We start from the raw sequence: 13,835 nt of genomic DNA, 5'->3' as shown, positions 1-13,835 counted from the left end.
ATGATGTCATAAGGGGCAAAATTCCAGATACAGCCCTCTGAGCTGCCGATCTATGAACGACAAAGTAGAATGGCCATTTCTAGCCACTGCAGGACCATAGACAGGTTGGGGCAACTCGTATTACTGTTAAATCAACTCACAAGTCACATCTTCATAACTATACTCCCGCTATACCCCTCCCTTGTTTTAAAAGCATTTTTAGAACAACACATGACAACAGCACATTTGAGCAGGTGAGGGGAGGCAGGGGGTCTTTTCACACACTTGCTTTTCTTTTTCCGGCTGGGTCTGGGGGCTGAGAGGACGATCTGGCTGCCCAGTCGAGGTTTGGGCCAGTGGGCTTCATTCTTGCTGTGGGGACCAGGTGGTCTTTTTGCCTCCACCCCTGGACCTAGGTTAAACTGCCCCTCTGGGGGTGGTGATGCCTGGATCAGGTGGTAGTAGCCTATTGGGTAACACACTCGCCTATCAACCAGAAGACCCAGGTTCAAATCCCACTTACTACCATTGTGTCCCTGAGCAAGGCACTTAACCATGAGTGTCTCCAGGGGGGGCTGTGCCTGTAACAACTGATTGAAAGGTGCTCTGGATAAGGGTGTCTGATAAATGCTTTAAATGTAAATGGATGATCGGATAAAAATTTTGTGAAACAAATATTAAAAGTCCCATGTTATGAAGATGTTACTGTGAGATTAAACATTAATACGAGTTCCTCTAGCCTGTCTATGGTCCAGCAGTGGCAGTGGTGAAACAGGCTTGTGGAAAGCAGGAGAGAGGATCGGGCTTACTGAGATGAGGCAAGTTGAGCAGAGTCGTTGTCACGTAGACGACACTCCATGCCAATGAATTGGTGGTTCTCAGAGTCTGTGGCTGGCTGCACAGTGGTTGACTGACTCACTCCCGGGGGCTAATTGGTGTGTTCTGGCCCCACTGGCTCTGTTTGGGAGTGGGAGTCCTTTGGTCTCTGGGTTGCCACAGTTCAGTCCGATGCAGCAGCGTGGCAGAGTAGGGGACTGTGAGCTGCTGGCGGTCAAATGGGCTCTGGAAGAGTGGCGACACTGGTCATAGGACAGTGATGCTCCCTTTACAGCTAGGACAGACAACCATTCACAACATTAAACAACTCAACCCCTGGTAATACCAGGTAGGTGCTGTTCTTTGAATAATTCAACTTGGAGCAATGTGGAGCAACGCCACCGACGTCAGCCCCAGGTTTGGCTCTCCACTAAAAATCTATACCTCTGGACTGAGTAAAAAAAATTGTCACCTAGCTTCATTGGCCCTTCATCTTCCTCTACCAGAAGACCCAGGTTCAAACCCCACTTACTACCATTGAGTCCCTGAGCAGGACCTGATCCACTGGACTGATTATGGACCGTAGGAGAGGTCCTTGATCCCTGGGTGTTTCATCCTTGACCCTTCAATCATTGAGGATTTCAGGTGGCGTACCTACTCCATTGCAGGGTCAGTCGAGGAGAGGGCAGTCCTGTCACATGATGTCAGCATCACATGACGGGAATGGGAAGACGGTAACCGGTGTCTATAACCCCATCTGCAAAACCCATTAGTTTAATAACTCTTAACCCATCTTTTATGTTATTAAAAATATGTAAAAGCCGTATTTAATCAAAGTTTTCCTTAAAAGGAAGGGTTTTAGCTTTTGTTTGATATTTGAACAGCTAGTGGAGGAGGATTCAGAGTCAATATGAATGGTTTCCTAGATACTTTCCTAGATATTGGATGAAGTAATGCAGTGCTGGAGGATAGGAAAGATTAAGATCCATCTCTGCTCATGTAATAAACCCCACCTTTTTTACATCAGTTCTTTGTAGTCTTTATACCTTGCTGAGCACAACCAAATTCTTTTGATATTTATCTTTATTTTTTATTTCACTACTGTCTTTAATCAAGCTGAGACCCTGCTGTAGTCCTTAATGAATGATGATGACGAAATGTAGGTCTTGGGTGAATTTGAGGTGCCATTTGTGGGAGGAGCGGTCCAATGACAAACATATAAATGGCTGCTGAGTTTTGCACTTCTCCAGAACCGTGTCTCCACCCATGGAGAAGCATGAGCACTGAGGAGGTGAACGACACGCTCAGCTGTGTGCCGTGTGCTGAGCGACGCCTGCCCCCAGACGTCTACCTCTTCCTGTACATGTCCACAGCGGCCGTGGTGCTTCTGACAGCGTGTGGGAACCTGCTGGTGATCGTCTCCGTCTGCCACTTCAAGCAGCTGCACACCCCCACCAACCTGCTGATCCTGTCCCTGGCTGTGGCTGATTTTCTCGTGGGCATCTTGGTGATGCCGTTCCAGATGTCTTTCACGATTGAGCCCTGCTGGATGTTTGGTTTCATGCTCTGTGAGATCTACAAACTCTGTAGCACGCAGCTCACGGTGGTTTCTGTCTTCAACATCACTCTGGTTGCTGTGGACCGCTACATCTCCTTGTACATCCCATTTCACTACTCCAATGTAGTCACGCTCAGACTGATCCTCACAACTGTCCTCTGCATCTGGACTTGCTCTTCACTCTACAGTGTATGTTTACTCTATTTCAACAGGTTATACCACAGCACTCAGGCGTGTCCTGGTGAATGCTCCATCATCATGAACCAGGCCTTGTATATCTGTGACCTCCTGATCGTTTTTATCCTGCCTTCAGCCACCATAATAACCCTGTACATGAAAATATTCATCATGGCCAAGAAGCATGTGGTGGCCATCCAGGCAGTGATCCAGCCAACAAACCACCAGAGCAAAGCTCCAAGGTCTGAGCATAAGGCGGCTAAAGCTCTGAGCGTGGTGGTGGCCGTCTTCATGGCTGCTCTCCTGCCATATTACATTAGTTCACTGCTGTATGACTTCATTGACGAACAGGCGTTCACAATCATGGTAAAATGCCTCTCCATTTTATTCTGCTTTAATTCCACCATCAACCCTGTTATTTACGCCCTCTTCCACCCCTGGTTTCAGAAAAGCGTCAAACTCATACTAACTCGCCAGATATTCAACCCCGACTCGTCACTGAAAAATGTCATTTCATGATAACCTGGTGTTTTTTTTTTTAAAGTGGCAGTAAATTGATGCTTCATTCAACAGTAAAATGTAACTTTCTGTAGAATACTGTTTGTGTGTATTAGGAATATTTTCTGAATGTTATATAATTAATTTGATCAGTAGGATCTTTCCTGATCACTGATTTTCATTCATACAAAAATTATATACATATAAGTAATAAAAAACATGTATTTGTACATTTACATTTACATTTATGGCATTTATCAGACGCTCTTACCCAGAGCGACTTACAATCAGTAGTTACAGGGACAGTCTCCCTGGAGCAACTTAGGGTTAAGTGTCTTGCTCAGGGACACAATGGTAGTAAGTGGGATTTGAACCTGTGACTCTGTAGTCTTCTGTTTCATAGGCAAGTGTGTTACCCACTAGGCTACTACCATCTACTATTTGTAATGGACATTTTATCAAAAAAAAAAAAAAAAAATGTGAGCATAGCCAAGAGTTTTGGTTTGTAGATTATGAATATGCATATCCCTGTAAGGTCCTACAGCTGAGATAAAGACGTGCGATCATATAAAGCTTTCACGATCAGCATTTGTGACTAGTGCAGGAACACTGTGCCAGCGCTGCTGGTATGTAAACACTCCTCTTCCTTGTCAGGGAATAAAGGGAAACCTGACACGTGGCCTGTAGTCTTCTGTGCAGAACACGAGCAGCATCGTTGCTGGGCCTGGGAGGGACAGTCATATGCGGGTAACCTCATATGATGAATACAGGACTGGCCAGTTGATGGTGGCACCAGGAGGTAGAACACAAGGTCGCCACCATTAAATGTGGTGGAAATTTGGCGAGGAACGACATCATGCGTGGACGTCGCCCCCTGCCGGAATCTTAATTTTTTACGCCACAACCCTCCCCATTTACCCAGGCTTGGGACCAGCGTCCCCAGTGGCTGGGTGGGTGTAATTTCTCTGATTAAATTGGGCAAATCAGACTTATTCACAACATTTACATATTTTATTTGCCACAAAGGACAATGTTGAAGAAGTAACTAATTTAAACAGAAAATTTGAGAATGTCAAACTAATTTTTAAGAAGTTGAAGATATTAAGAGCCAAAACATAGAAGAAGAGATGTAAAATGAGTGGAAAGCTGACTGAAATGATCGCCATTCAGCCTGATGTCCACCTGCAGGTGTCTCTTAATTGCAACTAAAGCTAAAAACCATCACCATCATTCTCCTGGTGAAGCTCCTTCAAGAGGACAGAAAGCACACTTCTTTCACCGTGAGATGATGCTGATGTTTCCGTGTGCTTCTGGTCAAGTCGAGGGCACCGAGTTCTGATAAACTGACCGGTCTCCAGCAGCAGATGTCACCCGCACTCCACGCTTCACCAGTAGAAAGTCTTTGTGAGGAAACCGGCTGCCGCATTCAGCCAGCTTCCACTCGCACTGTCCTTAGCTGCTGTCCGGGACACGGCCCGGTCCAGGTCGCTCTGAGGGCTCTCATCTTCCGGAAGGTAGTCTGGCACGTGGGAGTTCTCCTGGATGGCCGTTTCCGAGGAGCTGAGAGGAATCAGGACCTGGAGCAGAGGACAATTCATCTACTAAAAGCCAATTTGAATAGTTTTATAACTACTAACAGGACATTTTTCTTGAACAGACCAGGAGAATGAGACATCAACAAAAAATAGGTGTTTACTACATACTCCCCATAATTAGAAGTTTCTGACATTAATAAACTCCATAACAGCGAAGATTAGTTTGATTCTGAAGAGGGGAGGAACTCACCTCGTCTCCTGTGTCGTTCTTAACCACCTGCTGGGCCGTCAGGATTTTGGTGGCTGCAATGGCTGTTGCCAGGTTCTGAAGGGCATCAGAGGGTCAGATCAATCGCCTGTGGCCTCGTGGTGGCCTGAGTGCAGAAGACTGAGCAGAACGTACCTCGGTGGGCAGGTCCGAGCGGACGCGGACCGTGCACCTCTTCAGGGCCATCTGGAACGTGAAGCTAATGACCCCTCTGACCTTCAGCAAGGCCTCCTCACACATACATCGCTGGTCCTGCAAATTTTCGAACATTTGCCCACATTTTTACACGCCTACACCAATCAAGTTTCACACACACACACACACACACACACACACGTACCAGTCCATCCAGACCCTGGATGTAAAGGGTGACAGACTTGGCCTTCTTGTTGGAGCTGTTGATGAAGAACTGTGTTTTATTCCTCCTCGGCTGCTGTGCTGGAGTCCTGCATCCGCCTCTGTTCCCCGGACCACTCAACACACCGTACACCTCGTCTGCCAACATTCTGACGTCGTCCGATTCAGAACCTCTGCAGACGTCAAAACTCCACTTAACATGACTGCATAAACGGTTAGACATTTATGACGTTTTTTTTTCAATATCGCTATAGGGCACAAAGTAATAAAGTGAGTATATGAAGCAGGGCGTACTTTTCCATCAGGTTCTCCAGGCTGACCATCATGCCCAGTTCACCCTTCATCCTGTCAACATTTGTGGCCGATTCTGCCAGGTATCGTAGTGTCTGCGCAGGGACAGTTTTGTTAAACACGTGATCCGTATATCAAAGGAGTCAATATTACCAGAAAATGGTTTAACTAAACTCATGACAAACCTAAAAAGCTCACGTGAATAAAATGTTCCGAAAACTACTTAAAGCCAGCAAAAATACTAAAGACCTGTTCTAGTTTTAAATGTAGAAAAATGTGTCTTACAGGAACCATGTAAAGTACAGGCCAAAAGTTTGGACACCTTCTTATTCGACGTGTTTTCTTTCTTTTCATGACCATTTACGTTGGTAGATTCTCACTGAAGGCATCAAAACTATGAATGAATGACCTGAACCCCATCCAGATGGTTTGTGGTGAGCTGGAGAAGACTGTTGGAGAAGCATTTCAGGTGACGACCTCTTGAAGCTCATCGAGAGAATGCCAAGAGTGTGCAAAGCAGTAATCAGAGCAAAGAACCTAGAATATAAAACATTTTTTCACTTATTTCACCTTTTTTTGTTAAGTACATAACTCCACATGTGTTCATTCATAGTTTTGATGCCTTCAGTGAGAATCTACCAACGTAAATGGTCAAATGGAAAATAAAGAAAACATGAGAAGGTGTCCAAACTTTTGGCCTGTACTGTAGTTCGTTATACATTCACGTGTCAGATTTCAATGACTTTGCGTGTTTATTTCGTATTCCAAAATTTCTCTCTTTTCCAAATCCATGACTTTCTCCAGGTTTTAAATGACCGTAGGTAACCTGCTTTTACCACGTTTAAAATCCCACCTGCAGGGTGGCGAACTGCACTTGCGGGTCTTTGTGGTCCAGAAACAGGACCAGGCCCGGCAGACAGCCCTGGTCCTGAACAATCGCCTCCCGGTTCTGTGGTTCCGAAGCCAGATCCCGCAGCTGGGTCACCACTGATAGTGCGTCCATCATCCTTGTCCACTTCCCAGGGTCAGACCTGTTAAAAACAGTCCATCAGAGGATACACAGTCCTGTGTCAAGCCGTGTCTTGCTTAAAAGTGCAAACAATGCAGGGTTTAAACGCAGGTCCACGTTTCCTGCTTTAAAGTTTACATCCGCACATTTCAGCTTGCGTGAGGTGGCAGTAGCCTAGAGGGTAACACACTCGCCTGTGAAGAAGGCCCAGGTTAAAACCCCACTTACTACCATTGTGTCCCTGAGCAAGACACTTAACCCTAAGTTGCTCCAGGGGGGGACTGTCCATGTAACTATTGATTGTAAGTCGCTCTGGATAAGGGCGTCTCATAAATGCCGTAAATGTAAATGCGTGACCTTTGACCTTTAGGAGGCTGGGGTCACACAGCTAACGACAAAACGAAAAGACGGTCGAGCCTGCGGAGTTCAACCAGCCGCCTGTACGAAATAAGCGCGTTAAAATGTAAACTCTAAACGTAAGCAAACCGATCAGCGGTTAGCAGTCGGCTAACCGGCTAACGTCGGATAAAGTTATCCAGAGCACGAACCGAGCTCTTTTTACCTCGCTGTGAATAAAACGTGTTTTTATCCGCGGCCGCAGGGGGGAATAAAACGTGTTTTTATCCGCGGCCGCAGGGGGGAATAAAACGTGTTTTTAACCGCAGCTCTCCGTCGCGTTTCACTTGCCTCTCAGCCCGCCACGGCCACGCCGGAAAAATACAAAAAGTTGGAGCTCGGTTCCTCGCCGCGCGATTGGTGGGCGGGCCGTGTGCATCCCGCGACGCTATTGGCTGCCGGCGCTGGCACTGACCAATGGGAAGGGCTTTTACTGGCGAGGCCGCGTTTGAGTTTGCGCGGCGGCACGACGCGGCCGGTGCCGGCCTGGCGGCCATGTCTCTGGTCGAGGACCTCGCCGAGCTGGCGCGGTGCGTCCTGGAATATTTCGGCGTGCCGGCGGACATGGTGGGTCGCGTCACGTCGCCTCTACCGCGTTCGCGCCGTGACGTCCGACGCTGAGACGCGGTTGTTTGTGTTTGTCTTGTTTTTGAAGTTGGTGCCGGTGTGGGACAGCCATTTGTGCGGACGGAACCGCAGCGTCGTCCGTATGATCGGAAGCAGCCTGGCGCTGAGCCCCTACCCGCGGCTGCACTTCCAGGTGAGCGGAGGGGGTGGGGGTCGCTGCGGGGGTCTGGGCCCGGGCCCGGGCCCTGGCCCTGGACGTTCACCGGACGTCGTTTCCTGTCAGATTCCCCTGCAGGTGAGCAGGCCCGGCGGACACCTGGACGCCGCCGCGGACTGTCCGGCCGTGGCCACCTTCGCCGACGTGCTGTGGGTCGCGGAGCATGATGGAGAGCGATTCGCCACTTTGAGGTCTGGGTCCCCTGTTATCAGGTTTTTTTTTTACTTTTATATCGGTCCTGTTGGTCCCCTAATTCTGTATCTGAAGTCTCTGTCTGAAATTCAGCCACTTTGGTCCAGTCCCACAGTGAGATTTCTGTAGCTTTACATGCTAATGAGGAGGAGAGCAAATGACGTCATCAACACCGCTCACCAACCACGAACGCACCAGTTCTTCAGAGTAAAAATAAATAAATGCGAATTTTTACATCCAATCACCATACAACTGCAATGCTTCACACGTTTGGAAGCCATGACGATCGTGGAGATAATGTTTTAGGGGAGAGGCGGGAACCTTCCCCTTATGATGTCATAACGGTGAAGCAGACAACCAAACACTCTTTACATATATCGCCATTTGTAGCCACTGCAGGACCATAGACAGGCTAGAGGAACTCGTATTAATGTAAAATCATCTCGCAAAGTCACATTTTCATGATAGGGGACATTTAACTTTCGCACATTAGTGGCACCTCTCACTATTCTGTACTTTATGTTCCAGAAAGGTCGTTCCTGCCCGTGTGGAGCCACGCATATTCGTTACTCCGTCCGTGGAGAGGATCAGGGGTCTGGCTTTTGAAGGAGTTCCAGCCCTACCAGGGGGCAGGGAACAGGCGCGGCCAACCGACCGAGATGCCCTCAAGAAGATCTCAGCGCTGGAGAACGAGCTACATATGCTCCGAGCTCAGATTGCAATGATCATCACTGATCCTTCGGGTCAGTGGTCTGCAAAACCTTTACTTAAGATGCAAACAGGTCGACCTCACAGAGTATGAACGTAGGGCAAAGGCCACATAATGATTTTGTCACTGGTTTTACGCCAGGAACCCTCCCCGTTTAACTGGGCTTGGGACCGACACAAAGGGTTAAAATACAACCTGAAATGACCGAACCTGTCAATGTCTCGCTTGTGCTGTCTTAACGGGGAAAAAAAACAAAGAACTAAACTTGTAAAATGCTATAACGCTGCAGCATAAACCTGTTTGAACATTCCAACAAATATCTCAAATATATCATGTTTACCAAGTGTGTCACAATGACAAGCAAGTCACCTTTTTTTTTTTTTTATATATATAAAGGTCTGAGTTCTCCTAGTACCCCGTGTCCATCACTCTCCGACCCTGTCCTGACCTCCACACCTCGCTGTCCTCCACCTCCACCACCTCCTCCACCACCACTCCCTGCCCCGGCTGTGATCAAGGCTGTGGCCACCAAGCGTGAGGTGCCAGCAGCCCCGGCTCCGCCCACCGCTCCCTCCATGCTGGACGTCCTGAAGGACCTGAACAAGGTCAAGCTGCGCATGGTGGAGAGGTGTGCACGGGGACTGGGGTGTTTGATGATGGAGTTTAAGGAGCGTGGGACATGTTTGAATGCTCTGTGAATTCAGGTCCCCTGGAGGAACACCTGTCAGAAAGAGGCGGAGTAAGGGTCCTGGGTGTCCGTCGGACCCTGTGGCACTGATCTCGGAAGCCCTGAGGAAGAAGTTTGCCCACAGACATCATAACAGCTCCTTCGACAAGGAGAACCGGTCAGCAGAGCTGTCGCCGTTCGGGAGTCCGGAGACCCACGCCGTGAGTGGCTGCAGCCTCGCCTGGCCTTTCCAGATTCTCGTTAGGTCGATTATTAATTATTTTACGCTACGGATGCGGCGGGTCAACTGGTCACAGTATTGTTTAAAACAAGATGTACATTTACACACATAAAACAATATAGTATTTATACAATGGACAAAACATTACAAAGTAAAAATCGTTTTGCACAGTGGTGGCCTAGTGTGTAAGGAAACGGACTCGTAATCGGGAGGTTGTCGGTTTGAATCCTGAACGTATTGTTTTTGCAAATTGTATTATTATTCTCCTGCTTCCAGACTCCTATGCACGAAAACTAAAAAAAAACAAACATAACAATTCATGCAAAGCTCATACATGTTTCAAAGCTACTGTGGCCAAGGGGGCTCATCAGCGCCACCTAGCACGTTACCCCTTCTGGTGCGCGCACACTTTCATGCATCGGCACCAAAATTAATATGCATGTGTATCTCATCAAGACAAACTTATGGTACACTCACAGCCCCGCCCTGCCCGCCCAACAGGTAGTGAGGTTGTATGAGAATTTAATAATGCAGACTTAGGAATTTTAAACAAGGATCCTAAATGATTTGTCCAATTCGCAGGTTCACCATGCTAAATTGCGAATGGTCCTGAAATGGCAAGCCAACAATTTTATAAATTACAGTAAACGTTAAGTAATCAAGATGAACGCTTGTAAAAAAAAAAAAAAAAAAAAAAAGTCCTCCAGGCTGAAAGGGGCGGGGCTTAGCAAGGGGTATTTCGCTCACAGGAGCAGAGGAACAGTACAACGAATACTGAGTTTGGTAAAATCATTCTGCACGCGTCCATTGTTGTACAAAAAGACAACAGGGCGTTGCAGCATGCTTGTGAGGGCCCGTTAATCACCGCTTGCTGCTATGTTTTTTTTTTGTGTTTCTTCGTTCACTATCATTTAATGATTGTTGTGAGGGGGTGGTAGTAGCCAGAAGACCCAGGTTCAAATCCCACTTACTACCATCGTGTCCCTGAGCAAGACACTTAACCCTGAGTGTCTCCAGGGGGGGGGACTGTCCCTGTAACTTCTGAGTGTAAGTCTGATAAATGCTGCAAATGTAATGATTCTATGTTCCTACTTTTTAGGTTCCACACTCGAGGCGCAGCCAGGGGAGAATTCACTTGTGACCTTTGAACCTTTGGGGTCAACCAGCGGCTGGTCACAGGGATCTGACTCTTGCTTTAGACTCCTTCACTCCCCCACCTTTGGGTGTTTTAAAAGACCTTCTGAATATTATGCACTGCTGATGGTACAGATGAACAGTTTTGTGTAAAAAATTCTTTGTTTGCTTTTTTTATTTTTTTTCTTTCTTTCTGTACTTTGATGCATGTTTTTTTTTTATATATATGAAAATGAATAGAGCCATATTTTCTAATGCAGTAGAAGTAGTGAAGAGCAACTTCTCTTTCTTCACTGACTTTTCGAATGTGCAGTAATGTGGCCCAACTCTGGCCACTGTCCCCCAGAACCAGTTAATTCATGTCTTGTATTGGAAATGAGGTCTGTGTGGGTTCTGCTTCCTCGCAGTGATAAAAGGGACTTTAACCCAGTTACTTGAGGTCATCTAACAAGTCACCTCTAGATATTACAGACTGTGATGACAGGACCTGCAGTGCGACTAGTCTGGGTTCTAAAGACCTTCAGGGGTTTAGTTTTATGGCCTTAGGAAAGCTGGAGATCTCGTCCCCCGGAACCCCTCGACCAGCAGGTCTCTCAGCTGCCTGCTGGATTTTCAGTGCAGCTGTTTTTTGTCATGACCTTTACCATGAACATAATTCGATGAGCTAATATCTGAACCTGCACCATCAGATGGTGAGATTGGGCGAGTGTAATTTTTCACTGAATGATGACGCTTTTTTTTTTGGTACGTGAGCATCGCCGTCTGCACCACCAAAGTATCAAAGTTTGGTATCCAGTTCAGGTAAATTAAAAACCCGAATGTGGGAAAGTCGTTCTTATAAGAAGTCACAAGGTCCACAGCTCAGGTTGCAGTCCTGATGTGAGAAGTACAAATGTCTGAATGATAAAATAAACTTGTGTATACATTAAGAAGTGTGTATGTGGTTCTAAAGTGAGGAGGCAGGGTGTGAAGAAAAGGGAATATGTGAGTGCTGTCAATCGGTTATTACAGGCTCCTCCCCTTAACATAAAGAACTGAACGACCAGTCACAAGGAGGGCTGATGTCAAGGTCAAAAGCAGCTCAAACAACAGGTGACCGTGTATTTCTTGGTGACGGTCCCAAGCCGGGAAAACCAGGTTCTTACCAGACTGGCTGACCCACCTAGGAAGGAGGATGGGCAGATGCCCTTATGCACTGTTGTTTGGGTGTGATTTGTCCTTAATAACTTTGATGAGGGCCGCCCCATGGTGCAGGCAATGTAGGCAAATGCTAAGGCCGTCCATCCAGGGTGTGTCACAAATGGAGGTGCCTTTATATATAAAGAACAAGCCCTCATGAATGCACCTACTTAGCGAGTAGTACTAGTAGTCATAATAATAATGATACGTAACTTTCCCACTTCCTACACACACATTAATACTAGTAATGAAACTGCCTTCTGCCAAATATTATGGGAATTCGCCCCTCGTGGGCTACCGATGCTAATTAATATTGTACTTAAGGTCCAAGCTGGGTCGGGCGATGTTCGCTACACACGACGACGGCTCATTTCCTTATTAAAGAGGCCTGCTACACTTGGACTTTAGTCATTTTTAGACTTTCTGAAGAAGATTTACATTCTACATTTCCGGCATTTACCAGACGCCCTTATCCAGAGCGACTTACAATCAGTAGTTACAGGGACAGTCCCCCCCTGGAGCAACTTAGGGTCAAGTGTCTTGCTCAGGGACATGATGGTAGTAAGTGGGGTTTGAACCTGGGTCTCTACCCACTAGGCTACTACCACCCTGTAGATTTAGACCTAAATGGTCGTCCACAACAGTGGATATGTCAGGCTTTATGGGGAGATTGAACACTGAGGAATGGTCATGGATCTTCAAGACACTTTACCTTGGTAATAAAAGGAGTGGCTTCTGAGATCATGGAGTCTCCAGACCTCAGACCTTTAGAAGATCTGTGGAAAGACTACAGGAGTTTTGTTGTTTATTTATTACATGTTAATTCGTCTACATATTTCTTGTTCTCGTTCTATATATATTTTCAGTAAAAGAAGAGTGTACCTTTCAGCATCTTAGCGTCATTAATTTAAGGAAATATTTAACAAATCTGTAATTAAATCTTTAATAAACTATCCAGGTTGATTAGGCAGCTATTTAAATAGAGAGGATGGGATTTTTGAAAATCAAGAAGTAATGCAAACTTTTTTTATTTCAAATATGAGATTGATACTTGAATATATTCAGTATTATATGTCCATGGCCGTGGGTAACATAAGAACATGCTTTGAGATTTTAAACGTGTTCCGCCACCGCATGGAAACAGCTCTGGCAGACAGGGCGCAAGTATATAAAGAGAGATTTGAGGGTATAAAAAACTGAACAGATTTGTTGAATTCTGAAAAGATGAAGTGTGAGGTTTTTTTGTTTCTTTCTGTACTTTGATGCATGTTTTGTTAGTTTTCTTTAATATATATGAAAATGAATAGAGCCATATTTTCTAATGAAGTAAAAGTAGTGAAGAGCAACTGACTTTTCGAATGTGCAGTAATGTGGCCCAACTCTGGCCACTGTCCCCCAGAACCAGTTTAATTCATGTCTTGTATTGGAAATGAGGTCTGTGTGGGTTCTGCTTCCTCGCAGTGATAAAAGGGACTTTAACCCAGTTACTTGAGGTCATCTAACAAGTCACCTCTAGATATTACAGACTGTGATGACAGGACCTGCAGTGCGACTAGTCTGGGTTCTAAAGACCTTCAGGGATTTAGTTTTATGGCCTTAGGAAAGCTGGAGATCTTTACCGTGAATATAACTTGATGAGCTAATATCTGAACCTGCACCATCAGATGGTGAGATTGGGCGAGTGTAATTTTTCGCTGAATGATGACGCTTTGTTTTTGGTACGTGAGCATCGCCGTCTGCACCACCAAAGTATCAAAGTTTGGTATCCAGTTCAGGTAAATTAAAAACCCGAATGTGGGAAAGTCGTTCTTATAAGAAGTCACAAGGTCCGCAGCTCAGGTTGCAGTCCTGATGCGAGAACATTTACATTTACAGCATTTACAGACGTCCTTAATCCAGAGCGATTTACAATCAGTAGTTACAGGGACAAGTCCGAAATTATTGTGGAGTATTTGACATGAAGTCTTTTTTTTTATTCAATACATCTATATTTGAAAGTTGTTCTTAATATCCTCAATGTACAGTGTTTGTGTTGTAGGTCTCAG

At 46.0% G+C, this 13,835-nt stretch overlaps 3 protein-coding genes across 5 annotated transcripts in view; 2 read left to right on the top strand and 1 right to left on the bottom strand.

Annotated features, from left to right (window-relative positions):
• The window catches only part of LOC114803096 (armadillo repeat-containing protein 1-like), a 25,648-nt gene extending 18,421 nt beyond the window's left edge, over positions 1-7,227 (bottom strand). Inside the window, exons 1-7 of one of the 3 annotated variants that reach the window (XM_029002404.1) lie at positions 7,176-7,227; positions 6,333-6,510; positions 5,483-5,574; positions 5,172-5,361; positions 4,967-5,083; positions 4,814-4,888; positions 4,377-4,605 (exon numbers count right to left, since the gene is read on the bottom strand). In XM_029002404.1, the coding sequence (XP_028858237.1) occupies positions 4,414-4,605; positions 4,814-4,888; positions 4,967-5,083; positions 5,172-5,361; positions 5,483-5,574; positions 6,333-6,485 (819 nt within the window). In that variant the 5' untranslated portion in view covers positions 6,486-6,510; positions 7,176-7,227 and the 3' untranslated portion in view covers positions 4,377-4,413. The other 2 variants (XM_029002402.1, XM_029002403.1) reach the window with 2 other exon arrangements.
• On the top strand, positions 2,072-3,049 carry LOC114763636 (trace amine-associated receptor 13c-like). The gene has a single exon (XM_028953407.1). It carries the CDS (start codon positions 2,072-2,074, stop codon positions 3,047-3,049), a length of 978 nt encoding a protein of 325 aa, XP_028809240.1.
• Positions 7,204-13,835, top strand: LOC114803094 (mitochondrial fission regulator 2-like). Its single transcript, XM_029002400.1, has 7 exons — positions 7,204-7,451; positions 7,540-7,644; positions 7,735-7,859; positions 8,389-8,603; positions 8,966-9,197; positions 9,274-9,457; positions 10,577-13,835. Exons 1-7 carry the CDS (start codon positions 7,302-7,304, stop codon positions 10,616-10,618), a joined length of 1,053 nt encoding a protein of 350 aa, XP_028858233.1. The 5' UTR covers positions 7,204-7,301; the 3' UTR covers positions 10,619-13,835.

Source organism: Denticeps clupeoides, chromosome 14, assembly GCF_900700375.1.
Source record: "Denticeps clupeoides chromosome 14, fDenClu1.1, whole genome shotgun sequence".
In the NCBI taxonomy this organism is placed as follows: Eukaryota; Metazoa; Chordata; class Actinopteri; order Clupeiformes; family Denticipitidae; genus Denticeps; species Denticeps clupeoides.
Note: the sequence above shows the minus strand (reverse complement) of the source record. Positions and strands in the feature narration are given on the sequence as shown.